This window comes from Cherax quadricarinatus, chromosome 37, assembly GCF_038502225.1.
Source record: "Cherax quadricarinatus isolate ZL_2023a chromosome 37, ASM3850222v1, whole genome shotgun sequence".
In the NCBI taxonomy this organism is placed as follows: domain Eukaryota; kingdom Metazoa; phylum Arthropoda; class Malacostraca; order Decapoda; family Parastacidae; genus Cherax; species Cherax quadricarinatus.
In genome coordinates this window covers 24,372,156-24,397,382 of record NC_091328.1, presented here as the reverse complement: position 1 = coordinate 24,397,382, position 25,227 = coordinate 24,372,156, and the positions used below count along the sequence as shown (strand labels likewise).

Here is a 25,227-nt window from a genome sequence, read left to right as displayed (position 1 = left end):
GACGTTTCAGAGATGAGACACAGAAACAAGGGGTGACAAGTGGAAGTTGAAGATTCCGATGTGTCCGAGAGATGTTAGGAAGTATTTCTTCAGTCATAGAGTTGTCAGGAAGTGGAAGAGTCTAGAAAGTGAAGTGGAGGCAGAAACCATACGTAGTTTTAGGACGAGGAATGACAAAGCTCATGGAGCAGGGAGAGAGAAGACCTACTAACGATCAGTGAAAGGGGGGGCCGGGAGCTATGAATCGACCCCTGCAACTACAAATAGGTTTGTACAAATAGGTGAGTACACACAAACACATATACATAGATACACGAACACATGCACATATACTAATTCACAGATCCACATATACAAACACACATTGAATAATTCAAATATAGGTGTTAGAATATATATATATATATATATATATATATATATATATATATATATATATATATATATATATATATATATATATACATATATATATATATATATATATATATATATATATATATATATATATATATATATATATATATATATATATATATATATATATATATGTCGTGCCGAATAGGCAGAACTTGCGATCTTGGCTTAAATACCAAAGCTCATCTTGCCATGTAGGCTAAGTGAAAATTTGTGTATGCAATAATTTCGCAAAAATCATTCTGAACCTAACGAAAAAAATATATTTCACTGTGTTTGTTTAGTATTAAATTATTGTAAACAAATCTTTAATATATTTAGTTGGGTTAGGCTAAAATAAATTGTTCTTGTTATAATAAGGTTAGGTAAGTTTTCTAAGTTCCTTTTGGTGCAAAATTAAATTTTTTTACATTAATATTAATAAAAAAAATATATCTTTAAACTTATAAGAGAAAATTTTAGAAAAGAATTAATTTTAAATGAGTTCTTGCTAATTGACCAGTTTTACATATTCGGCACGACATATATATATATATATATATATATATAATATATATATATATATATATATATATATATATATATATATATATATATATATATATATATATATATATATATATATATATATATATGTCGTGCCGAATAGGCAGAACTTGCGATCTTGGCTTAAATAGCAACGCTCACCTTGCCATTTAAGTCAAGCGAAAATTTGTGTATGCAATAATTTCGCCAAAATCATTCTGAACCTAACGAAAAAAATATATTTCACTGTGTTTGTTTAGTATTAAATTATTGTAAAGAAATCTAAAATATATTTAGTTGGGTTAGGCTAAAATAAATTGTTCTATTTACAATAAGATTAGGTAAGTTTTCTAAGATTCTTTTGGAGCAAAATTAAAATTTTTTACATTAACATTAATGAAAAAAATATATCTTTAAACGTATAAGAGGCCTTATCTAAATATATATATATATATATATATATATATATATATATATATATATATATATATATAAATTTTAGAAAGGACTTAATTTTCAATATGAGTTCTTGCCAATTGACCAGTTTTACATTTTCGGCACGACATTAATGAAAAAAAAATATATCTTTAAACGTATAAGAGGAAATTTTAGAAAGGATATATTTTATGATGAGTTCTTGCTAATTGACCAGTTTTACATTTTCGGCACGACATATATATATATATATATATATATATATATATATATATATATATATATATATATATATATATATATATATATATATATATATATATATATATATATATATATATATATATATATATATATATATATATATATATATATATATATATATATATATATATATATATATTAAGGTTATAACTTTTTTACAACGTAATATTCCTGTTGTTTAATCAGATGAACTTTTGCCTAAAAGCAATTCAACATCTTTTTTAGAAAATTTCACCTCTAAATGAAAAAAAAGAGTAACGAAATCAAATAACTTAAATGCATATTGTATATAATATTAAAAGCAAATAAAACAGCTTACAACAACATTGTTATCATATTTGTACATATATTACTAATTATTGCTTAGAATAAACCAAAGTTGCAGTTTGTTATTGTTTCTGCTGGCAGTATACAGTTCCTACATAACTTTGATTGCACGTTCAGCACACCGATCACTTCTTGGTATATTGAGTGCGGACGGCTCCTGCTTCCAGTGATTTTTCAGTGAGTTTAGTGCCTTTATGTAAGGTTTCAATATTTCTGACAAATTCTTGAAGTCATTTTCATCGTATATATGGTCAGTAAACCAATAATCTGCCCAGGTGTATGAAATGAATCTTCATATCTTCTCCAAAGAATAGCTAGAATGGCTCTTGAATTCCACCTCGCATTGATGATGTTTAAAATTTTCTGAAAGTTAATAAAAGGGAAGTACCCTATTTCTTCAAAGAATCTAATTATTCGTGTTAGACGGTACAAAAACTTCAAATCATCTTTCCATCCTGATTTATGGAGGATCTCTTCTGTTCCATTAACAAACTGTTCCTTTAGTTCCTCATAATTCTTTGCAGGTTGGGATATAAATGAATACTCGATGTTTGGAGAGCTGGTTTTAGCACCAAGATTTTCATCCATAACCAAACGGAGAATCCTGTCCAGAACGTGATGCTGACATCTGATAAATTGTGATTTGCTAATCCACTTCTCTGAGAACATTCATTGCAGACGGGCAACAGCTCCACTTTTTTTTTACCCTGTGTTAATGTTTGTTGTATCAGCAATGATCATCTTTATGGCATTCCTTAAGTTGTATTCATCAATAACTTTGGCCATCCTTCAGCAATAGTTTCAGCCTTGCCATCTTTCAAATCAGTGCATCTTATTTTACTTCTGTTCTTTCATTTTTAAGTACTAATACCTGTTAGTCATTTTCCTCAATGCGCTTTCCATCGAAATGTAAAAACCATTCTTCCATTTGTAACTTTTCAATCATTTCCTACTTTAATTTTAGCAGCCGCTTTGTATGTTGACATGTAAATTGCTCCTTGACTTGGTGTAGGAATGTCAATGCCATCAAATGACAACTGTCTGCATATCTTGGCGGCTTTACTTGTTGATACTTTAGTGCATGTCACTGAATTGGTTGCAAATTTATTTTTGTTGTGTTTTCTGGTTGGTGGAGTAGTACTTCCATCTTCATCTTTATATTCGCTCCCTTCACATTCAGTACCACTCTCACTCGATACATAACCGTAAGATGTTGATGCTGAAGCTGATTCAGCAGACAGTTTCCGTCTTTTTAAAGGGTGAATAGTTTTTTCACCTACAACTTGACCTGTAGAGTACCCCACTTCTTAGCTTTCCACTTGAAGCTGGTATACATGTTTGTCTTCAGAGGATAACCATTGGCCATTTGTATAAAGTTGCCAGTTAACAATTTTCTGAGTTGCTGCTTATGATTAGTAACGAAAATATATAGTGATTAATAATTTTCATTAATTTCAGCTGCCAATTAGTACTTTCTTGTGATGCTACTTATGAGTAGTAACGCAGATATATAGTGATTCAAATTTTTATTTAGGGGTGACCTTTTTTGAAAGCTGAGAGGAGATGCTTTATTTGGAAAAAGAAAAAAATATTATAACCCTAAGATGTATATATATATATATATATATATATATATATATATATATATATATATATATATATATATATATATATATATATATATATATATATATATATATATATATATATATATATATATATATATATATATATATATATATATATATATATATATATATTTATATGTATATATATATATTTATTATCCAAAATTTTATTTGCATATTTTACAAGTCTCGATTATGTGATAGCTGTTTCTTCATATTTATATAAAAAAAAACATTTTTTATATCAGGGAACTCTTTCACACACACAAAAAAATTTGTTTACTCTGAAAAACTTTTATCCTCTCTAAAAAAAAGCGTTTATTCATAAGTGAAAAGAACACATTTGTTCATTTTTTTTATAGAAATCAACAGGTACTTGGTGAAGCAAGAGATGATGTTGGAGATAGTGTTGGTGTCGGTGATGGTGCTGTTGGCGCTGCTCTGGCAGATCTTCAAGAAGCCTGCCGGCCTACCTCCAGGTGAGTAGGCCTACATGTCGACTGGCCTACTTGTCGACCTGCCTCCAGAATAGTACTTGCACTAAGGTCATTGCGCCTGTGAGGCGCTTAACCAGTGTGGGTCTACATTCTGTTTATGTAGTACCTTGTCGTGAAAGAGCTCTTGATCTGGGAAACTGGAGCTCTATTTAATATCTCATTTTCTTCGGATTAAGGCAGATTAATTGAGCAACAGACTTTAGAACTTCATGAAATACCTGCCTGAACTCATGAGTGAATCAACGAAGCTAATTTATCTGTAAAGAGTGGCGGTACTCATGAGTGACTCAATGAGCCTAACTTATCCACGCAGAGTTGCGGTACTCAGGGATGATTAAACACCACACGGATAAGCCCAGCTTATCTGTGCAGTGGCGAAACACTGGGCCATCTTTACTGCGGAGACTTTTCGCCCAGCAGACGCTTTATGAACGTAGTACCGAGAAGAACGGATCGATAACACAACTGGTTGACGATACGTCTTCGCAGTAAGGATACCCATGTATCACACATGTGTTTTATTCCTCTCCACCACGGTTTCACAAACCATTAATATAAAACGCATTCTGACAGGCTCTGCTGCTTATCTCGGCATATCTTGTCAGAGAAGAATAGTCATTATTCGCTGAATTATTTCCGTTCATGCCTCTCTTTTCCTTCAGTTTCCGGCAGAGGAGGAAGGGATGTATATGGGGGAGGGAAGGTGCGTGTGGGAGAAGTGTGGCAGTATGAGTTGTAATAACTATTAAAATCTTATAAGAGTGTTATGAGCTAGATGAGTGAGGAACTGGGAAAGTGTGTGTGAGTGGGAATTTGTGTAAGTGGAAAAGTTTGGAAGCGGAAATGTGAGTGGGAATACGTGTGAGTGGGGCTTGCAAGTGTGCGGAAGCAAGTTTAATGGGTGTATTTGCGGTATCGAAGTCGAATGGATTTACGTACGTGTTTAAGCGGTTTATAAAAGAGGTGGTGTGTTTTAGAGGTGTGGGAATGAAACAGGACCTCTGGGAGTATGTTGGAGAATGTGGGAATGAGCTGTGTGAGTGTAGAATGATGTGGAGCAGTGTGAGGAGCTATGGGAGCTTAAGAGTGAGTTCGAGTGGCGTGAAGTGAGTTAGAGAGGTGTGGGAGTTAGAATTGAGTATTAGACGTCTGAGTGTGATTAAAAGGTGTGGAAGTTTCGTCTAGGAGTATTTGAAAGGTATAGATAAGCGAAGATGTTAAATGAGTGCAGGAGTAAATTGGAGGGATGTGGCAGTGAGTTAGAAGGGTATGGGAACGAACTAGATGAAAATAGCAGAGTTGTGAAACTGTTTATTATCAACCTTAGACGATGAATACAGCGCAGTAATGCGAAAAATAAACACACAAAATGACCTAAAACGTATATATTTCTGTGTCTTTTACACAAACCAATTTTCCTTTAACTAAAACTGAATCCATCCACACTCTATGGCTGCCCTTATCTCAGTGACATTTTAGGAGGTTATAGGACGCGTTAATTATATTTACCATTCTGCCATTAGGCAGAATAGTTCACCTCTCGTAATACGTCACACAAGATAGGCTTCCTGTAATACTGCATCATAGAGGATAGTTTTTCTCTCATACTTCCTTACGATGGATAGTTTTTCTCTCATACTTCCTTACGATGGATAGTTTTTCTTTTCCTTTTAGGTTCCATTGCACTAGTTAGTTTTCCTGAGTGCCTCTTATCTCATGCAAAGGATACGTTACAATTTATTCGGCATATGTCACTCTCCCATATAGGCTGTGTCCCAACCAGCGAACCGGGTGCTAAGGGTTTAGCGATTATTAGGATATCAGTACCGTTCATTGTCCAATCACAAGCGAGCCCGCCAAATGCTGACGCAATGTGGTTTAACTTAAGGTCAGCATTTGCCAGGTTCGCCTACCTGTTGGTTGAGTACGGTGCTCTCTTTCTCTCTCTTGTCATTCTGTCACCGTTGTGTGGTACACTTACTATTCAATCTCTGTACATAGTGTACGTAAGTGTACATACTTGTATATATCTGGCAAATTATATCTGGTAAAGGAAATACAAGTAATAGTCTATCTGCTGAGTTTGTTTTGCTCCAAAACCCATTACGACCAGGTCACAGGTCATTCATTACCAGTGTTCGTAATACCTCCATTGTAGAGGATTTTTTTTTCTGTAGTATTCATTCGAACTTCAATACACAGGATGGTATTCTTGTCATATTTCATCAAGCAAGATGAATATTCTTCTCATATTCCATCATACAGGATAGTTTTCATGTCAGCTTTCTTGCCATACTTTTATGCATAAGAAGATAGTTTTCTTGTCATACTCACATGCACAGGAAGATCGTTTTCTTGTCATTCTCATATGCACAGGAAGACAGTTTTCTTGTCATACTCTTATGCACAAAAAGATAGTTTTCCTGTCACACAGGATGGTTTTCCAGTTACTGTGCTTCAAACATGATGGTCTCCTGTCATACTTCGTCTTGCAGAATGGTCATACTCCTTCCCAAATGATAGTTTTCCTGTCATACTCCTTCACACAAGATGTTTCATGCGCCAGAAACAAGACAACAATCATTTTCCTTTACCGAGCCATGCTAGACCGGTGACTTCTAGACTGTTGCAGCATTTAACAATAATGCGCGTGGACATAACGTGTACAGCATCAACAAACGCCCCTCCATTCGCAACCTCGGCAAATGGAGGTACCTACATTTTCATGGATCAAATGTGATAACTTCCAGTTCTTTATGATACCTACGAATTTAGTGTTTCTCCTATAATAATAATAATAATAATAATAATAATAATAATAATAATAATAATAATAATAATAATAATAATAATAATAATAATAATAATAATAATAACAACAACAACAACAACAACAACAATAATAATAATAATAGTAATAATAATAATAATAATAATAATAATAATAATAATAATAATAATAATAATAATAATAATAATAATAATAATAATAATAGTAATAATAAAATGTCAAGAAATTAACTAGAGTGAAGAGGGTTGATGATAAATGTTTGTGTTTAGAGCATACAAGCCTTTGAGACATAAGATTCCATACCCCAAGTGTATGATGCAGGAGTCTAAGGTCGGGAGGAAATGGTACCTGTGTTTATACAAGGACAGTAAGAACGAGGCTTCCTTGGCCGGCAGTATAAGCAGCCACTTCGCAGACAATCCGAAATGCGCACTGCTGACAATAATTCGGAAAATAATCATGGTGCAACTCTACAATGAGCGAAACGTTTTCCCATAAAAGCTTATTTTGCAAACGTGTTGGATATGTATATATCTTTACATTGGAAGGCTTCGCTGCACTGTATGACCCTTGTGGTTTAGCGCTTCTTTTGATTATAATAATAATAATAATAATTATCAATAATTGGAAAGTTTCGTTAGGTGTTAGGTAAATGGACAGCTGCAACTCATGCGACATTTTATTGTAGCAACGTTTCGCTCTCCAGGAGCTTGACAAAGTTCGTTGTGTGATAGAATGCATACAACTTTACGAGGGAAGACTCTTTCTTGGCTGGTGAAATGCGTATTAACTTCAGAGAGGAAGACGTTTGTTTACACTGCTGCTGTTCCTTAACTAAAGTGTGTGACGTAGCTGAATCCTAATGAGCAGAACAAGTAAAATCATTTGAGAAGATTTGACTTTTTTTTCAAGCGCATGTTTGCTGACAGTAATCACTGAATAAACTTCGAGAGATGTGTGCATATACACTGAGTGTGTATAACTCAGTTTAGAGACATCTCAGCATATATATATATATATATATATATATATATATATATATATATATATATATATATATATATATATATATATATATATATATATATATATATATATATATATATATATATATATATATATATATATATATATATATATATATATATATATATATATATATATATATATATATATATATATATTTATAATATATATATATATATATATATATATATATATATATATATATATATATATATATATATATATATATATATATATATATATATATATATATATATATATATATATATGCAAAACAACCGCTGTGAAAGAATATTGAAATGCCAAGCACTTTCGTGACTACTCACATTATCAAGGAATAATAAAAGTAATGCATCAAAGGAAGGCATATAAAGGGTCTAGACCACACCTCACCATCACATCCCACAACAAAGCAACACCTGACGTGCGACGACACGCGACTCATAAGAAAGAGAACACAGCAGCAGGCCCACTCCCCCAAATAAACAGGTCCTTCACGGCAACAGACAAACAAACTATTCTACCCAAGAATTAAGATTGCCTCAAACTTCTCCTGTTCTTCTCCATTCTCCTTTGTATGGACTGAAGCCACAGTGTGGCGAAACGTTTCCTCATTAAAGATACCCAAGTGTTTCACATGTGTCTAATTTATAGGTCAGTTTTGTTCCAGGATGCGATCCACACCAGTCGACTAACACCCAGGTACCCATTTTACTGATGGGTGAACATAGACAACCGGTGTAAGGAAACACGTCCGATGTTTCCACCCCTTCGCCTGGAATCGAACCTGGACCCTCACTTGTGAAGCGAGAGCTATTGCCACCAGACCAAGGGGCACAGTGGCCTGTTGCCTCAAGAGCACACCTTCCTGCTGCCATTACTGGCAGTTACGAGTCATCATCATATTTATGGAGCAGGAAGATACAAGTCACTGTGTCAACAGCAATCATAACTATTGTTACCTTGACTAGAGAAGTTCGTGGCCAGGCAAGGACACTGTGTGGCTTTGTAAATGGTCCAAGTCGGACCGAAACGTCGTCATAAGTTCCTCTCTCCTATGTGCGGGTTTTTTGTGTATTGTTCCAGTCAAGGTATTGTGCCTTTTTTTCTTTCATGAAGATATTAATTTTGTTTCATTTTAATAACAAAGAAACCCGCTAAATAAGTGAGGATCCAGAGCGTTGAACATTTTGCCGAATGAAATCTTCTAGGCTCTTAGAACGGGGGTCCTTGATGCCGGTGAAGGACTCTGCGTTCTAGAAACTGAAACTTATCTTCGCTTCCTCGGATCAAACTTGATTATCTTCCATTCCCCAAGAATTACATTATCTCTATGAGCATAGCGCTCTTGCATGATTGCAATAATTATAATAATATTGCCATCAAGTCAAGGTAACCTAGCAACGGCTCAACCATTATTCTCCCCATGAAGAAAAAAAAAATCACTTATCAAGAAGAACAAGACTTTCAGGACAAAATTTAGTGTATCAAGTCTGGATTTATCAAGTCATGACTTTTTTTAAAGTCATTACTTGATAAATCTAGAAAGCCTTGACATAACTGTATACCGAGCGAAACGTTGTGTCAATAAGGACTTCTGCTTACGTTATTAATTTCTGTTAACAGCATGCCCTTCCGTCGACTATACTCTCAATGCTCATCTAATTCCTTTGAGGTGGTACAGAAAATGTCAGAGATAACGAAAGGTCTTTATCTATCATGTCTTTATCAAACTTCCCTTTGTAATTATTTATATCTTTGAATTTGCCAGAGCTGTTATTTCGAAGATTACAAGATCACATTCTTTAATCACGATAATGATGAATTTGGTTAAAATCTCAGCAGGGTTTGTTTGGAACAGTTCTTTAATGACCCAAATTATATATAACTTTTAAGCCTGACAAACTCATGCGAGAAATATACACTCAACAGGTCGATGGGGCTTGCCTGTGATTGGTTACGTGCCCATGGGCATAGGCAGCATCAGTGAACACCTCCTTGACTTACACAAGAAGCATGGAGACATATACCTGTAAGTACTATTTATACGGTGGCGCACACATACATGTAATGTTTCTGTTGTGACTTAACGTAAGTATTGTATCTATCGTGGGAATGGTAAATATACTCATCTACACACACACATATATATACATATTATTATGAATATATATATATATATATATATATATATATATATATATAATATATATATATATATATATATATATATATATATATATATATATATATATATATATGTCGAGCCGACTATGTAAATCTGGTCAAATAGCAAGAACTCATATAAAATTAAATACTTTATAAAATTTTCTCTTATACGTTTAAAGATATATATTTTTCATTAATGTTAATGTAAAAAATTTTAATTTTGCACCAAAAGAATCTTAGAAAACTTACCTAACCTTATTATAACAAGTGTAATTTATTTTAGCCTAACCCAACTAAATATATTTTAGATTTGATTACAATAATTTAATACTAAACAAACACAGTGAAATATATTTTTTTCGTTAGGTTAAGAATGATTTTGGCGAAATTATTGCATACACAAATTTTCATTTGTCCTATATGGCAAGATGAGCGTTGCTATTTAAGCCAAGATCGCAAGTTCTGCCTATTCGGCACGACATATATATATATATATATGTCGTGCCGAATAGGCAGAACTTGCGATCTTGGCTTAAATAGTAACGCTCATCTTGCCATATAGGACAAGTAAAAATTTGTGTATGCAATAATTTCACCAAAATTATTCTGAACCTAACGAAAAAAATATATTTGATTGTGTTTGTTTAGTATTAAATTACTGCAGACGTATTTAAAATACATTTAGCTGGGTTAGGCTAAAATAAATTGCTCTTGTTATAATAAGGTTAGGTAAGTTTTCTAAGATTCTTTTGGTGCAAAAATTAAAAAAAATTACATTAACATTAATGAAAAATATATATCTTAAAACGTATAAGAGAAAATTTTAGAAAGGACTGAATTTTAAATGAGTTCTTGCTAACTGACCAGTTTTACATATTCGGCACGACATATATATATATATATATATATATGCACCACGCAGAAACAAGCGGATATATACAAAGAAAGATCGCAGTCAGCAGGACTCGAAACTACTAATGGGGACAGTCAAGATTTCTAGGCAGCGCTTAGTCCACTCGGCCACACAAATGCCACATAGGTTGGGCAGCCTGGTTCACAAGCCGTGTTTCTTTCCCAGCCCGGGCACGTCAGTGAGCCTCAAGCATGAATTCAAGCTATTTCAATCTCCTCATGTATGTTCTGACCTCTCAAACGATTTTTATGTCAATGCACCACGCAGAAACAAGTGGGTATAAAGAAAGATCGCCCGGGCTGGGAAAGAAACATGGCTTCTGAACTAGGCTGCCCAACCAATGTGGCATTTGTGTGGCCGACTGGACAAGAGAGCTGCCTGGGAGTCTTGACCGTCCCCAGTAATATATATATATATATATATGCGATATATATATATATATATATATATATATATATATATATATATATATATATATATATATATATTATATATATATATTATATATATATATATATATATATATATATATATATATATATATATCTGTGTGTGTGTGTGTGTGTGTGTGTGTGTGTGTGTGTGTGTGTGTGTGTGTGTGTGTGTGTGTGTGTGTGTGTGTGTGTGTGTGTGTGTGTGTGTGTGTGTGTGTAAATGGGGGGCAGCCCCACACCTCTAACTTCCACAGCAGGCGTCTACACCATCCTCTGTGGATTCTGTCCCAAGAAATATGTAGGCGAGACAGGCAGAGATCTCGAGCGTCGAAGTGCCTGTAACAGAGACGATTTAAAGTACGCCTGTGTCCTCCACAGAGATTCCACGGGGCATTTGATGAACTGGGATGAGACACAACTTGTTCTCACCGAACCAGACCTCAGACGCCGACGATGCCTAGAAGCCTCATTAATCGCTGTCACCGACAAAATAGAACGTAACACTGGAAACAACAATATTTCTAAAACATTAGCATGCATGATACTCAGGCAGGCTAAGCACCACCAACCCAACAACACAGGAGTCACATGATCTCATATTCTACCCATCTTCATCCCAATATGGCATTCTTCACTGCTGTCTAGGCTTTAGATTTCTGCTTACCATGACTCCCCTGTCTTTTTCACATTCTGTCCGATCAAGTTCTACTTCACCTAGTTTATATGTTTGAGGGCTATTTTCATTACCAAGGATTAGTACCTTAAACTTATCCACATTGAACTTCTGCCATTTTTCAGACCAAGACATTAATTTTTCCATTAATTTGCGTCACTCACACCTCACTCTCCGCTTATATATGTCTTTCTACCTCTGTATGGTAAAAGTGATCAAGATCCCAGGACCGAAACGTTTTCTAATAAATATGTCCTAGTGTTTGCTTACGTGTCTTTTTAAACCAAGTTGTCGGAGTTTATTACCAAGGTTTATACTATATATATATATATATATATATATATATATATATATATATATATATACATATATATATATATATATATATATATATATATATATATATATATATATATATATATATATATATATATATATATATATACAAGTGGTTCTATTTCTGGTTGTCACCATCTACTAATAATGCCATTACTACCTCGTTGCCTCATTGTCAACTGATCGTCCTGGTGCAGTCGCTGAACAAGGAACAGGACTCTGTCGACTTAGATTACCTAATCTGTTGCATATATAAAGGGTGAGGGCTTTCAGTGTTCTTTTTATCAGGAATGTTTCTGTGTGATGGTACAAGAGAGAGAGAGAGAGAGAGAGAGAGAGAGAGAGAGAGAGAGAGAGAGAGAGAGAGAGAGAGAGAGAGAGAGAGAGAGAGAGAGAGAGAGAGAGAGAGAGAGAGAGAGAGAGAACGGGACATTGGATAAAACCTGCATTGAGACAGAGCCAAAGAATAATGTTTGCGTGAATATTTCGACTAGCAGCTGAGATCTTCAGCCTAAGAGAGACCAGGAATATGGAGGGTAAAAATAATGTTTTTTTTTTTTTCTGTGGAGTGAAGCATCTTTTTGTCACTGCAGTTTCTTGGTTTCTCAACGTTTAATACTGAAGGCTTGTTCTACTGTATTAGTATACCACCAGTAACTGAAGGTACTGACGCAGGTGGAAACTGGGAACGAGGGTGATGGTGTTCCTCCATGACTACCACCTCTGCAGGGAAGCCTTCACTAGGAACGAGTTCGTCGACAGACCAGACTGGAAAGTTTTCGCATTCATGGAGCATCCTTGTCTCGGTTAGTGAATATATTTAACCTAGAGTTTTGGTACAGTTCGTGAGGAGGTGGACGCAGGAATGGTGTGAGTGCATGCAGGTGATGTAAAAGTGTAAGGGAGTGTGCAGGTGATGTGAAAATATAAGACTGTGTTTAGATAATGTAAGTTGCATGTAGGAATGTGTGGATACGACGTGAGTGTGTAAGGGATATGAGTGTGTGATGATGTAAGTGGGTGTAGGTCATATGATAGTGTAGGAATATGTAAATATTATACATTTGAAGAAGTGTGTAGAGGTAATAGGAGTGAGTGTGTATTTGTGTGTGTGTATGTGTTTCTGTGAGTGTTGAGAGAGACAATTCGAATGCGTGTCGAAGTCAAGGGAATGTGCATATGTATTCACCTAAATGTGGTTGCAAGGGTCGAGTCATGGCTCCTGGCCACGCGGTGACACGAAGGTATAAGCATAATCTTGAAGCTTGAAGTAAAAATATTCTTCGCAGCTAATAAGGAAACCATTCCACTATAATGACTACCAAGTATTACACTGACATGGCAACCGTATTCTGTAAACACCACTGATGCACAACAGTCATTGCTGCCTTCCTCGTACAACACATGTTAGAAAACATATACTTATAAATGTACAAGTGCACTACATTTTTATTGCTCAAATTAAGTTTGCAAGTTCTAATTAGTAATTAGTATTAAGTAATTTATCATTTGGGCATCACAAGGAATTGTTTCAGAATCATGGAAAAAGAAACTCGGGAGATAAATTTATGTGTATATTTCGACCCCCTTCTGGGATCCTCTTCATCATATCAATTTATCTCCTGAGTTTCTGTCACCATTTGGGTTATGACTGAGCATCGACAAATGTTCATTACACTTTAGTTATTCATTATGAATAAAGTCTAAGTATAAAAGTCTGTAAATAAATAAAGGAATAAACCCGTATGTTACTGCTGGTTCAGGGCCTCCAATATCATTGCCAGGTGTGTTTGCAAGCAATGGGTTGATATGGCGCAATAACCGGCACTTCAGCCTGCGTCAGTTGAAGGACTTGGGGATGGGTAAGTCCAGGCTGGTGGAGGCGGTACAAAAACAAGCCTTACGACTGGTGGAGCATTTCAAGACCCAGGCAGGCAAGCCTGCTCCTGTATCCCATGCCCTTAGCGTCTTTGTGGTCAATGTTATTTGGCAGATGGTTGCAGGTGAGTAACATTGGATGCATTTAGGGGCAAGAATTATGGCTGTGCTTTATGGCTTTTGGATTCTGTTTTGTAAAATTGACCATGTACCTTGCATAAACTTTCCCGTGCCCTGATACTGGTAGCATTCTCTTTTTAATATGTATCTTCATTTTATTTTGTAACACTTCCCTTGTATCTTGTATCTTTTTCCTGAGTATTGTATATCACCTATATAGTTTATATCACTATCCTCATATAGCTTCCTTGCAGTTTGCATGATTTTCCTCTTACTTTTTCTCACTTTCATTGTGTTTTGTATCACCTTCCTTGTATCATGAAGCATCAACAGGTCACACAGCCACCGTCATTATCGATGCACTTGGGAAACACGAAATGAGCGTTCCTTACCCTACTCAAACCCTCTCCGTGACCTCTCTGCACCAGTTACACAGACGATGGACAACTGGCCTCTGTATCTTGATGTGTCGTTTGTGTGCCTCTCTCTCTTCCTGTATATTTCTAGCTATGAAGGATGCGATATATATTTTGTGGATGTCATAACTGGTAGTATCCATATGAGAAGTCAAGCACGCTGGTATGCTTGGAGAGTCAATAACGCCAACAACGTGTGTGCCGCCCATTAGGATTAAACTGCTCGGCTTGTCGTATCTATCCGGCCTTCAAGGAGGGTTCCTTGATGCTTTTGTAGAGCTGTAAATCAAGGAAATCAAAACACAAATAACCCGCACATAGAAGAAAGGAGCTTACGACGACGTTTCGGTCCGACTTGGACCATTTACAAAGTCACACTGTAAGTGTGACTTTGTAAATTTACACAGTCACACTGTAAGTGTGACTTTATAAATTTACAGTCACACTGTAAGTGTGACTGTGTAAATATGAGTATGAATGTGACTTTGTAAATAGTCCAAGTCGGACCGGAACGTCTTCTATGTGCGGGTTATTTGTGTATTCCTCCAGTCACGGTGTTGTGCCTTTTTTTGTTATTCTAGGGAATCAAAGCCACTCTTTTCTTCCTTGTATCAATTTTGATTACCTCACATTTCACAGGACGTTATATGGCCCCCCTACCTGATTTAGTGCTTCCCTGTAATTATAATAATGACACACATTGTCGCCTCTACCTTCGACATTCGATATGAAGTCTCCTACAGCACCACTGCATAGTTTATTATACTTTTCATCGCTCGTATGTTCAAGAAAAGTTTTTGGATATCCTTGTTGTGGATCATTCAGGTGTGAGGTTGTCAACTATGTATTCTTGTTCTGGTTTCAGATTTTGTCATACATGCCCTTGAGTATTTTGTATATAATTATCATAATCGTTATTGTTTACAGTGTGTGTGTGTGTGTGTGTGTGTGTGTGTGTGTGTGTGTGTGTACTCACCTATTTGTGGTTGCAGGGGTCGATTCATAGCTCCTGGCCCCGCCTCTTCACTGATTGCTACTAGGTCCTCTCTCTCCCTGCTCCATGAGCTTTATCATACCTCGCCTTAAAACTATGTATGGTTCCCGCCTCCACTACTTCACTTTCTAGGCTATTCCACGACTTGACTACTCTATGACTGAAGAAATACTTCCTAACATCCCTTTGATTCATCTGAGTCTTCAACTTCCAATTGTGACCTCTTGTGTCTGTGTCCCATCTCTGGAACATCCCGTCTTTGTCCACCTCGTCTATTCCGCGCAGTATTTTATATGTCGTTATCATGTCTCCCCTGACCCTCCTTGCCTCCAGTGTCGTCAGGCCGATTTCCCTCAACCTTTCTTCGTAGGACAATCCCCGTAGCTCTGGGACTAGTCTTGTTGCAAACCTTTGCACTTTCTCTAATTTCTTGACGTGCTTGACTAGGTGTGGATTCCAAACTGGTGCTGCATACTCCAGTATGTGCCTGACGTAAATGGTATACAGAGTCTTGAACGACTCCTTACTGAGGTATCGGAACGCTATCCGTAGGTTTGCCAGGCGCCCGTATGCTGCAGCAGTTATTTGATTGATGTGCGCCTCGGGAGATATGCTAGGTGTTATACTCACCCCCAGATCTCTTTCCTTGAGTGAGGTTTGCAGACTTTGGCCGTCTAAACTATATTGTGTCTGCGGTCTTCTTTGCCCTTCCCCAATCTTCAGGACTTTGCATTTGGCAGGGTTAAACTCAAGGAGCCAGTTGCTGGACCAGGCTTGTAGCCTGTCCAGGTCTCTTTGTAGTCCTGCCTGATCCTCATCCGATTTGATTCTTCTCATTAACTTAACATCGTCCGCAAACAGGGACACTTCTGAGTCTATCCCTTCCGTTATGTCATTCACATATACCAAGAACAGCACAGGTCCTAGGACTGACCCCTGTGGAACCCCGCTTGTCACAGGCGAACACTCTGACACGTCGTCACGTACCATGACTCGTTGTTGCCTCCCTGTCAGGTATTCTCTGATCCATTGCAGTGCCTTTCCTGTTATGTGTGCCTGATCCTCTAGCTTTTGCAGTAACCTCTTGTGAGGAACTGTGTCGAAGGCCTTCTTGCAGTCCAAAAAAATGCAGTCGATCCACCCCTCTCTCTCTTGTCTTACTTCTGTCACCTTGTCATAAAACTCTAGAAGGTTTGTGACACAGGATTTTCCCTCCCTGAAACCATGCTGGTTGTTAATTATACACTTGTTTCTTTCCAGGTGCTCCACCACTCTCCTCCTGATGAACTTCTCCATGACCTTGCATACTATACACGTTACTGATACAGGTCTGTAGTTTAGTGCCTCATGTCTGTCTCCCTTTTTAAAAATTGGGACTACATTTGCCATCTTCCATACCTCAGGGAGTTGCCCAGTTTCAAATGATGTGTTGAAGATCTTTGTTAACGATACACACAATATCTCTGCTCCCTCTTTAAGGACCCACGGAGAGATGTTGTCTGGTCCCACCGCCTTTGAGGTGTCAAGTTCGCATAGCAGCTTCTTCACCTCCTCCTTGGTTATATGTACCTCATCCAGCACTTGCTGGTGCACCCCCCTACTCTGATTTCCTGGAGTCCTACTGGTTTCCACTGTAAATACTTGTTTAAATCTTGTGTTGAGCTCCTGACATACCTCCCGGTCGTTTCTTGTGAATTCCCCATCACCCTTCCTCAGTCTGATTACCTGGTCCTTGACTGTTGTTTTCCTCCTGATGTGGCTGTACAATAGCTTCAGGTCAGTCTTGACTTTCGATGCTATGTCATTTCGTATTGCCGCTGAGCCTCCCTTCTTATCTGTGCATATTCGTTTCTGACTCGTCGGCTAATCTCTTTATTTTCCTGAGTTCTCTGTCTTCTGTACCTTTTCCATTCTCTAGTACACCTAGTTTTTGCCTCCCTACACCTTTGGGTGAACCAAGGACTCATTCTGTTCTTCCCATTATTTCTGTTTCCTTTAGGAACAAACCTCTCCTCTGCCTCCTTGCATTTTGTTGCCACATAATCCATCATTTCTTATACTAGTTTTCCTGTCAGTTCCCTCTCCCACTGAATGTCTTGAAAGAAGTTCCTCAAGCCTGAGTAGTTCCCCCTTTTGTAGTTTGGTTTTTCCCAGCCTATTCCTGCTGCTCTCTCCACTTGGAGCTCAACTATGTAGTCGAAGCACAGAACCACATGATCACTAGCTCCCAGGGGCCTTTCATACATGATATCCTCGATGTCAGAATTACTCAAGGTGAATACAAGGTCCAGTCTTGCTGGTTCATCCTCTCCTCTCTCTCTGGTAGTGTCTCTAACATGTTGATGCATGAGGTTTTCCAGTACCACATCCATCATCTTGGCTTTCCATGTTTCGGGACCCCCATGGGGCTCCAGGTTTTCCCAGTCAATCTCCTTGTGATTGAAATCACCCATAACTAGTAATTTTGCTCCCCCCATGTGTGCTCTCCTGGCCACCTCGGCTAGTGTGTCGACCATTGCTCTGTTGCTCTCATCGTATTCTTCTCTTGGCCTCCTGCAGTTCTGTGGTGGGTTGTACATTACTGCAATTATCACCTTACGTCCCTCAGACTGGATTGTTCCTACTAAGTAGTCCCTTTCGCCCGTGCCATCCATTCCTTCAATTTTCTCAAACCCCCATTGGTTTTTAATGAGCAGTGCAACTCCTCCTCCCCCTCTCCTCCCTCTGTCTTTCCTGAGGATTTGATATCCGGGTGGAAAGATTGAATCTGTTATTATTCTGGTGAGTTTTGTTTCTGTGAGTGCTATTATGTCTGGGGATGTCTCCTTGATTCTTTCGTGCCACTCCTCATACTTATTTGTTATTCCATCTGCATTTGTATACCACACCTTCAACTTCTTTTCTAAGATTGTGGTCTGGGAGGTGTATTGGGGTTGGGGAAGTGGGAGACCTGATAAGGAACTATGGGTGGTTGCTGTGTGGGTGGAGTTTGTAATGCAGTGGGTGGGATCATTGGATGTGGCATGGGTGTTTTGGTTTAGAGTGTTTGGTTGCACTGGGGTTGACCTGGTTGTGTGTGTGTGTGTGTGTGTGTGTGTGTGTGTGTGTGTGTGTGTGTGTGTGTGTGTGTGTGTGTGTGTGTGTGTGTGTGTGTGTGTGTGTGTGTGTTTGTGTGTGCGTGTGTATATTCACCTAATTGTGGTTGCAGGGCTCGAGTGGTGTACTCACCTAATTGTACCCAACTAATTGTGGTTGCAGGGGTCGAGACTCAGCTCCTGGCCCCGCCTCTTCACTGACCGCTACTGGGTCCTCCCTCTCCTGCCTCCACTACATCACTTGCCAGACTATTCCACTTCCTAACACTCTGTGGCTGAAGAAATACTTCCTAATATCCCTTTGACTCATCTGAGTCTTCAGCTTACAATTGTGACCTCTGTTTCTGTGTCTCATCTCTGGAACATCCTGTCTCTGTCCACATTGTCTATTCCACGCAGTATTTTTATGTCGTTATCATGTCTCCCTTGACCCTCCTGTCCTCCAGTGTCGTCAGACCGATTTCCCTTAACCTCTCTTCATAGGGCATTCCCCTTAGCTCTGGAACCAGCCTTGTCGCAAACCTTTGCATTTTTTATAATTTTTTTGACGTGTTTGACCAGGTGTGGGTTCCAAACTGGTGTTGCGAATGGGCCTGACGATTCCTTACTGAGGTACCGGAACGCTGTTCTCAGGTTTGCCAGGCGCCTATATGCCGCAGCAGTTATCTGGTTAATATGTGCTTCTGGCGATGTACTCGGTATTATACTCACTCCTAGATCTTTCTTTTTGAGTGAGGTTTGCAGTCTTTGGCCTCATTAGCCTATACTATGTGTGTGTGTGTGTGTGTGTATGCCCACGCACGTTAGTGTTTCATTGCAGTCACGCATATCATCATAATTTCCCTGCAGGAAAGGACTTCGAGATGACAGACAATAAGCTGAAGGAGTTTGAAGCAACACTCGAGTCTCTGATGGATGTGGTGAGCGTGATGGCTATTCCGGATTTCTTCCCTTGGCTAAAGTGTTTCCTTCCTGGTTTCTTGAGGAAGCAGCTGTTTAAAGAAGATCTTCTCTTGAAGTCCAAGAAGAAATTTTTAAAGTTCTTTTTCGTGAGTACTTCCGAGTCATTTCAACGAAACAATCTCTTAATTTCACGATTTTTTCGGAATTGGATAATGTGAATTCTACTGCAGAATACTACGTCAGTATATTTTTTATAACGAACCGACCGTATCCTACCTAGGCAGGATGACCTAAAAAGAAAAACGAAAATTTCTCTTTTTAAATTTAGTAATATATACAGGAGAAAGGGTTACTAGCCCCTTGCCCCCGGCATTTTAGTCGTCTCTTACGGCATGCATGGCTTAAGGAGGAAGAATTCTGTTCCACTTCCCCATGGAGTAAGGTTATTTATAGTATTTTAATAAATCCGTAGAAGTGTAACAGCAGTGAAACATTGGTAGTATCGCAGGGAAGGTAGAGTAGACTGACTGCTGGGGCTAGGTAAACAAAGTTGACTGACTGGCGAGACTGGGTATACGTAGCAGGTTGACTGGAAAGACTGCATAAACAGTCGAATGATAGTGAGGCTAGGTATAGATAGTGGCATGAGTGGTGAGGCTGAGTATACATTGTGGATTGACTGGAGAGGCTTCATAAACATAGCTGAATGACTGGTGAGGCTAGGTAAACATTATGGACTGACTGGCGAGGCTGAGTAGAGAGAGTGGACTAACTGGTGTGACAATTGAGTCAGTTTACCCAGGAGTTACCACGCTGCGCCACGTCGTAGTTTTCCGTGACCCTGATTGCAGACACACTCAGCTCAAGTGTTTTATCTCTGTGACAAATTCTCATTGTTGATATGAGTGTTTAAAGGCTGATTGCAGCTTATAAAGCTGGGGTCGGCAACCTTTCGAAGAGAGAGGATCAGGGTTGTCAATAGTTTTTTAAACCAATTATGGTCTAATTCTAATAATACTTAACACAATTTATCACACATAATTAAATAAACATTATTATCGAATGCAGATTTCTACTGTGCAGTTGTTTTACCACCAGACAACAAACTTAAATGAAAAACTCTAAGGAGGGAGGATACGAATTAACTTTTCCATGGACTGCTTAACCTTGAAGTGAACTACTGCATCTGTATTCGATACTAATTAGATAATTTGTGTCCAGGTGTTAAGTTGGCGGGCCGGATGTGGCCCGCGAGCTGGGGGCTGCCGACCCCTGTTTTAAAGTATTGTGGGTCGTACAGTTTCAAATGAGTATGCCTTATATGATAATTGTGTATTGTAAATTCTTACAATTATTGTGGGCGCCTCTTCAACCTATTGTGGTGCATCATCCACCTGTTATAAGAAGTGCCTTATCCACCTGTTGTCAGAAATTCCTCCTTCACCTGGTGTAAGAAGACCTTCCCCCACAAACAGTAAAAATTCCCTCCTCCAGCTGGTATATCTTGTGTTCTTCAGGAAGAGATGGAAGAGCACAAAGCCAAGCTGGACAGAAACAACCCGAGGGACCTGATAGATGGTTACCTGATTGAGATAGAAGACAGGAAGAAGGACCCTGAATCTACCTTCAGCGGTAAGTACTGAGAATACTAGAAGGAAAAATAGTCAGGAATGCATACGCTAAACCCATTTTTTCTATTGAAGAGCTTTCGATCCTGGAACCATGAATCCTACACATATATTTGACTTCTGACTGCGACACTTTAGAATATTCTTTATGCAGCTAATGACTTTATATATATTATAGTTTCTCTTTTAAGAGAGATCCAGAACTGTTAATTAAGTATGTAACCTACCAGTTCGCCCCAATGTTGGTGGAATGTTAGCGTTCAAGGATTCACACTCGACTGCAGTGCTTCTTTTCCAAGGGATGCTCAGCCCTTGTGAAGGAAGACTGGGGTTTCAACATCCTGGAGATTCAGTATTCATGCCTGGATGGTTCGTAGTACTGAAACAATATTACCACTCTCACGAGGACACGACTCTGGTCGATGACTGGACTAGAGTGATCCAAAAATCGCTGCTATGGCAGTTGTTCAGAGTTATCTGCCATCTACCACTATAGTGTTTTTATTATTATTATTATTATTATTATTATTATTAGTAGTAGTAGTAGTAGTAGTAGTAGTAGTAGTAGTAGTAGTAGTAGTAGTAGTAGTATGGAGAAGGACTAAGCCATCGGGATTATACAGCGCATGAAGAACAAACGGCAAATCAGACTTGATAATATGAGGTGAGTAACTGTAATTTCCTGAATTAAGAACCCTTCAGCAACCTTGAAGGCTCATCTCTCGAAAGGACCAACTCTTGCAGATCGCTGAACTGTGTTACTCTTAATTTTACCAAGCAATTTTCTTATTCCTTAAGCGAGCCGACATGATGTACGAAATGTTAGGCACTCAAATGCATACTTGTCTTTGGGCAATATTTATATTTGCTTAATGAAATTATTTTGTGTTATGTTTCCAGAAAGGAACTTGGCATTTTTGACATTTGACCTGTTCGTCACTGGGAGCGAGACGATGACCAGCACCTTGACCTGGATGTTGTACTACCTGGCCACCTACCCGGAGGTGCAGCAGAAGGTGCAGGCGGAGATTGACCAGGTGCTCCCTAAGGGTACTTTGGCTACACTCCAGGACAAGTCCAGGTAGCATTCACGTGTTCAGGTACCACTGACGTGTCCAAGTACCACTGATGTGTTCAGGTAACAATGATGTGTTCAGGTAGTAATGACGTGTCTTTACATGTCTAATTTACATAAACATTAACAATTATTTTCCGTTACAAAAACTTCAAGTATACATTTGCAGTAATAATTTAAAGTGCTTACTTGCGGAGGGGGGGGGGGGGGGAGGGGGGGAACTCTTCACCAGAGGTACCCGGAGGCTGGTGAAAGGCTCTTGATCCGGGTAATTGGAATTACTCTCCAGCCCCTGTGGGTAATCCTTATGGATTTTTTAACCTTAGTTATTAAAATATTAATTACTGATATGCTGGTTTGCAGGCTGCCGTACACGGACGCGTTTCTACATGAGGTTCTACGTAAGTCCTCCCAGACGTATGTTGGAGTGCCACACCTGACAGTATCAGACACTCGCCTGGGTGGCTACAACATCCCTAAAGTAATGTGTCTACGATATTATCTCAGTGTAGTTCAGACTAACGTTCTAACTGACCTTCAATTCGTAAATGAAAATTTGACGCCTTTTAGGAACATCCTGAAGTTGATAATGGTTCAAGAATTACCTTTACCAATACTTGTTCCTTCTTTTTTCCTCTCTTTGTCCCATTCCTGTCCCCCCTCACCTATATATATTGACTATCTCGTCTTCGTGTGTTAGTGTGACTTGTAAATGGTCCAAGTCGAACAGAAACATAGTGATAAGCTTCTCTCTCCTATTTACGAGTTATTTATGCATTGTTCCAGGACTGACCGAAACGCCAAGTTTTCATTTTGATGGAGAGTCGTAAATGAAATTGTCGTAATAGAGTATTAATACTAAATATATTGATAATTTTTTTTAAGTATTATTAAAATGAGAGCCAGATTTGAAGCATGATATGTTCTTGGAACTGTTACTTTGCAGGGCACAGTAGTGGCTAGTGCTGCCGCTGCCATCCATCACGATCCACGTTACTGGGATCATCCTGACGAGTTCCAGCCGGAACGCTGGCTTGACTCCGAGGGCAAGTTCGTCTCCAAGAAGGAAGGCTTCCTTCCTTTCGGCATAGGTGAGCGGCTTCAACCCATTCCTCTTGAGGGGAAAACGACACGTAATAGAAAAGAAACCCGCATCTTCGACGACGCGTCGCTCGTGAATGAGCTTTATCGAGTAATAATATAGCACATTGGTGGACGAAATGTCGATTAAACTGTGTCTTTTCCGTCAGTTTGTAGGTTTGTTGCCCCCCAGACGTCATCATCCTCAGGAGATGTCTGGCTTTAAGACTTTTCCGTGCTGCTTCCACTGGGCTGTGGAATTCGTGTTTATATAAAATATTGTTTCCTTTTTGCACTGTTACTGTAAGAATTTTTGTTCTCGAAAAGAATGTATCAATTTTTAGAATGTACTTTGAATATGTACTGTCAGTACATTAATTTCGTGATTCACAATGCACATTTTCATACTGATGTACTGTATATACGACGTTTTTTTTTCTTTTCCCAGGGAAGCGAATGTGTCTGGCCGAGTCCCTGGGACGTACAGAAATGCTCATCTTCTCCACGGTGATGCTGCAGACTCTCAGCATCTCCTGTGTTCCTGGCAAGTTGCTTGACCTCCGCCCTGACCCTAAGAATCCCTTCTTCCACTTCTCCAGGAAACAGGAACTCGTCATCACTGTACGCGAGTGAACACAATTTCCTTACGCCGACCATTCGCAACTCAATTAAAACTACTAAAAATTCTGGCGTTAGGATGTTTGATATAATATATATATTATACATATATATATATATATATATATATATATATATATATATATATATATATATATAAGGTAGTAGGTTGGTAGACAGCAACAGCCCAGGGAAGTACTACCGTCCTGCCGAGTGAGTGTAAAACGGTAACCTGTAATTGTTTTAAATGATGGTAGGATTGTCGGTGTCAGGTATGTAGGCATGTTTTGCTTGTTCTACTTACAATTAAGTCACACTACACATGCATGTACAAGCATATATATACACACCCCTCTGGGTTTTCTTCTATTTTCTTACTAGGTCTTGTTCTTGTTTATTTCATCTTATCTCCATGGGTAAGTGGAACAGAATTCTTCCTCAGTAAGCTATGCGTGTCATGAGTGGCGGCTAAAATGCCGGCAGCAAGGGGCTAGTAACCCCTTCTCCTGTATATATTATTAAATGTAAAAGGAGAAACTTTCGTTTTTCCTTGAAGGCCACCCTGCCTCGGTGGGATACGGCCGGTGTATTGAAAGATATATATATATATATATATATATATATATATATATATATATATATATATATATATATATATATATATATATATATATATATATATATATATATATATATATATATATATAGGTATTGAATCAATAACAACACTGTGAGTAGCCGAGGATTCGAACCCATGTCGTTTTGGCCCTTCCTCGTGGTGAGCGAAAAATCACATGACGCACTGGACCACACAATTGTGTGGTTCAGTGTTTCTTTTCCAGTGATAGCAATTACAGTAAACTCGGTGTACTGCATGTACACTGAGAGCCCCTTCCTTGGTAAATACAATGAGGACAGCTGGGGGTGATGAAAGACAAATGCAGCAACATTGAATATTTATTGACAATTTTTCACCCACGCAGCA

The 25,227-nt window shown here is 38.1% G+C and overlaps 1 protein-coding gene across 1 annotated transcript; it reads left to right on the top strand.

Annotated features, from left to right (window-relative positions):
* Nucleotides 1-3,987: 3,987 nt before the first annotated feature.
* Nucleotides 3,988-24,257, top strand: LOC128704213 (cytochrome P450 2L1-like). The gene is made up of 10 exons (XM_053799269.2): nucleotides 3,988-4,075; nucleotides 9,843-9,942; nucleotides 13,111-13,241; nucleotides 14,220-14,438; nucleotides 19,788-19,987; nucleotides 21,359-21,473; nucleotides 22,370-22,550; nucleotides 22,908-23,025; nucleotides 23,491-23,635; nucleotides 24,073-24,257. The coding sequence occupies exons 1-10, from the start codon at nucleotides 3,988-3,990 to the stop codon at nucleotides 24,255-24,257; spliced, it is 1,482 nt and encodes a 493-aa protein (XP_053655244.2).
* The last annotated feature ends 970 nt before the right edge of the window (nucleotides 24,258-25,227 follow it).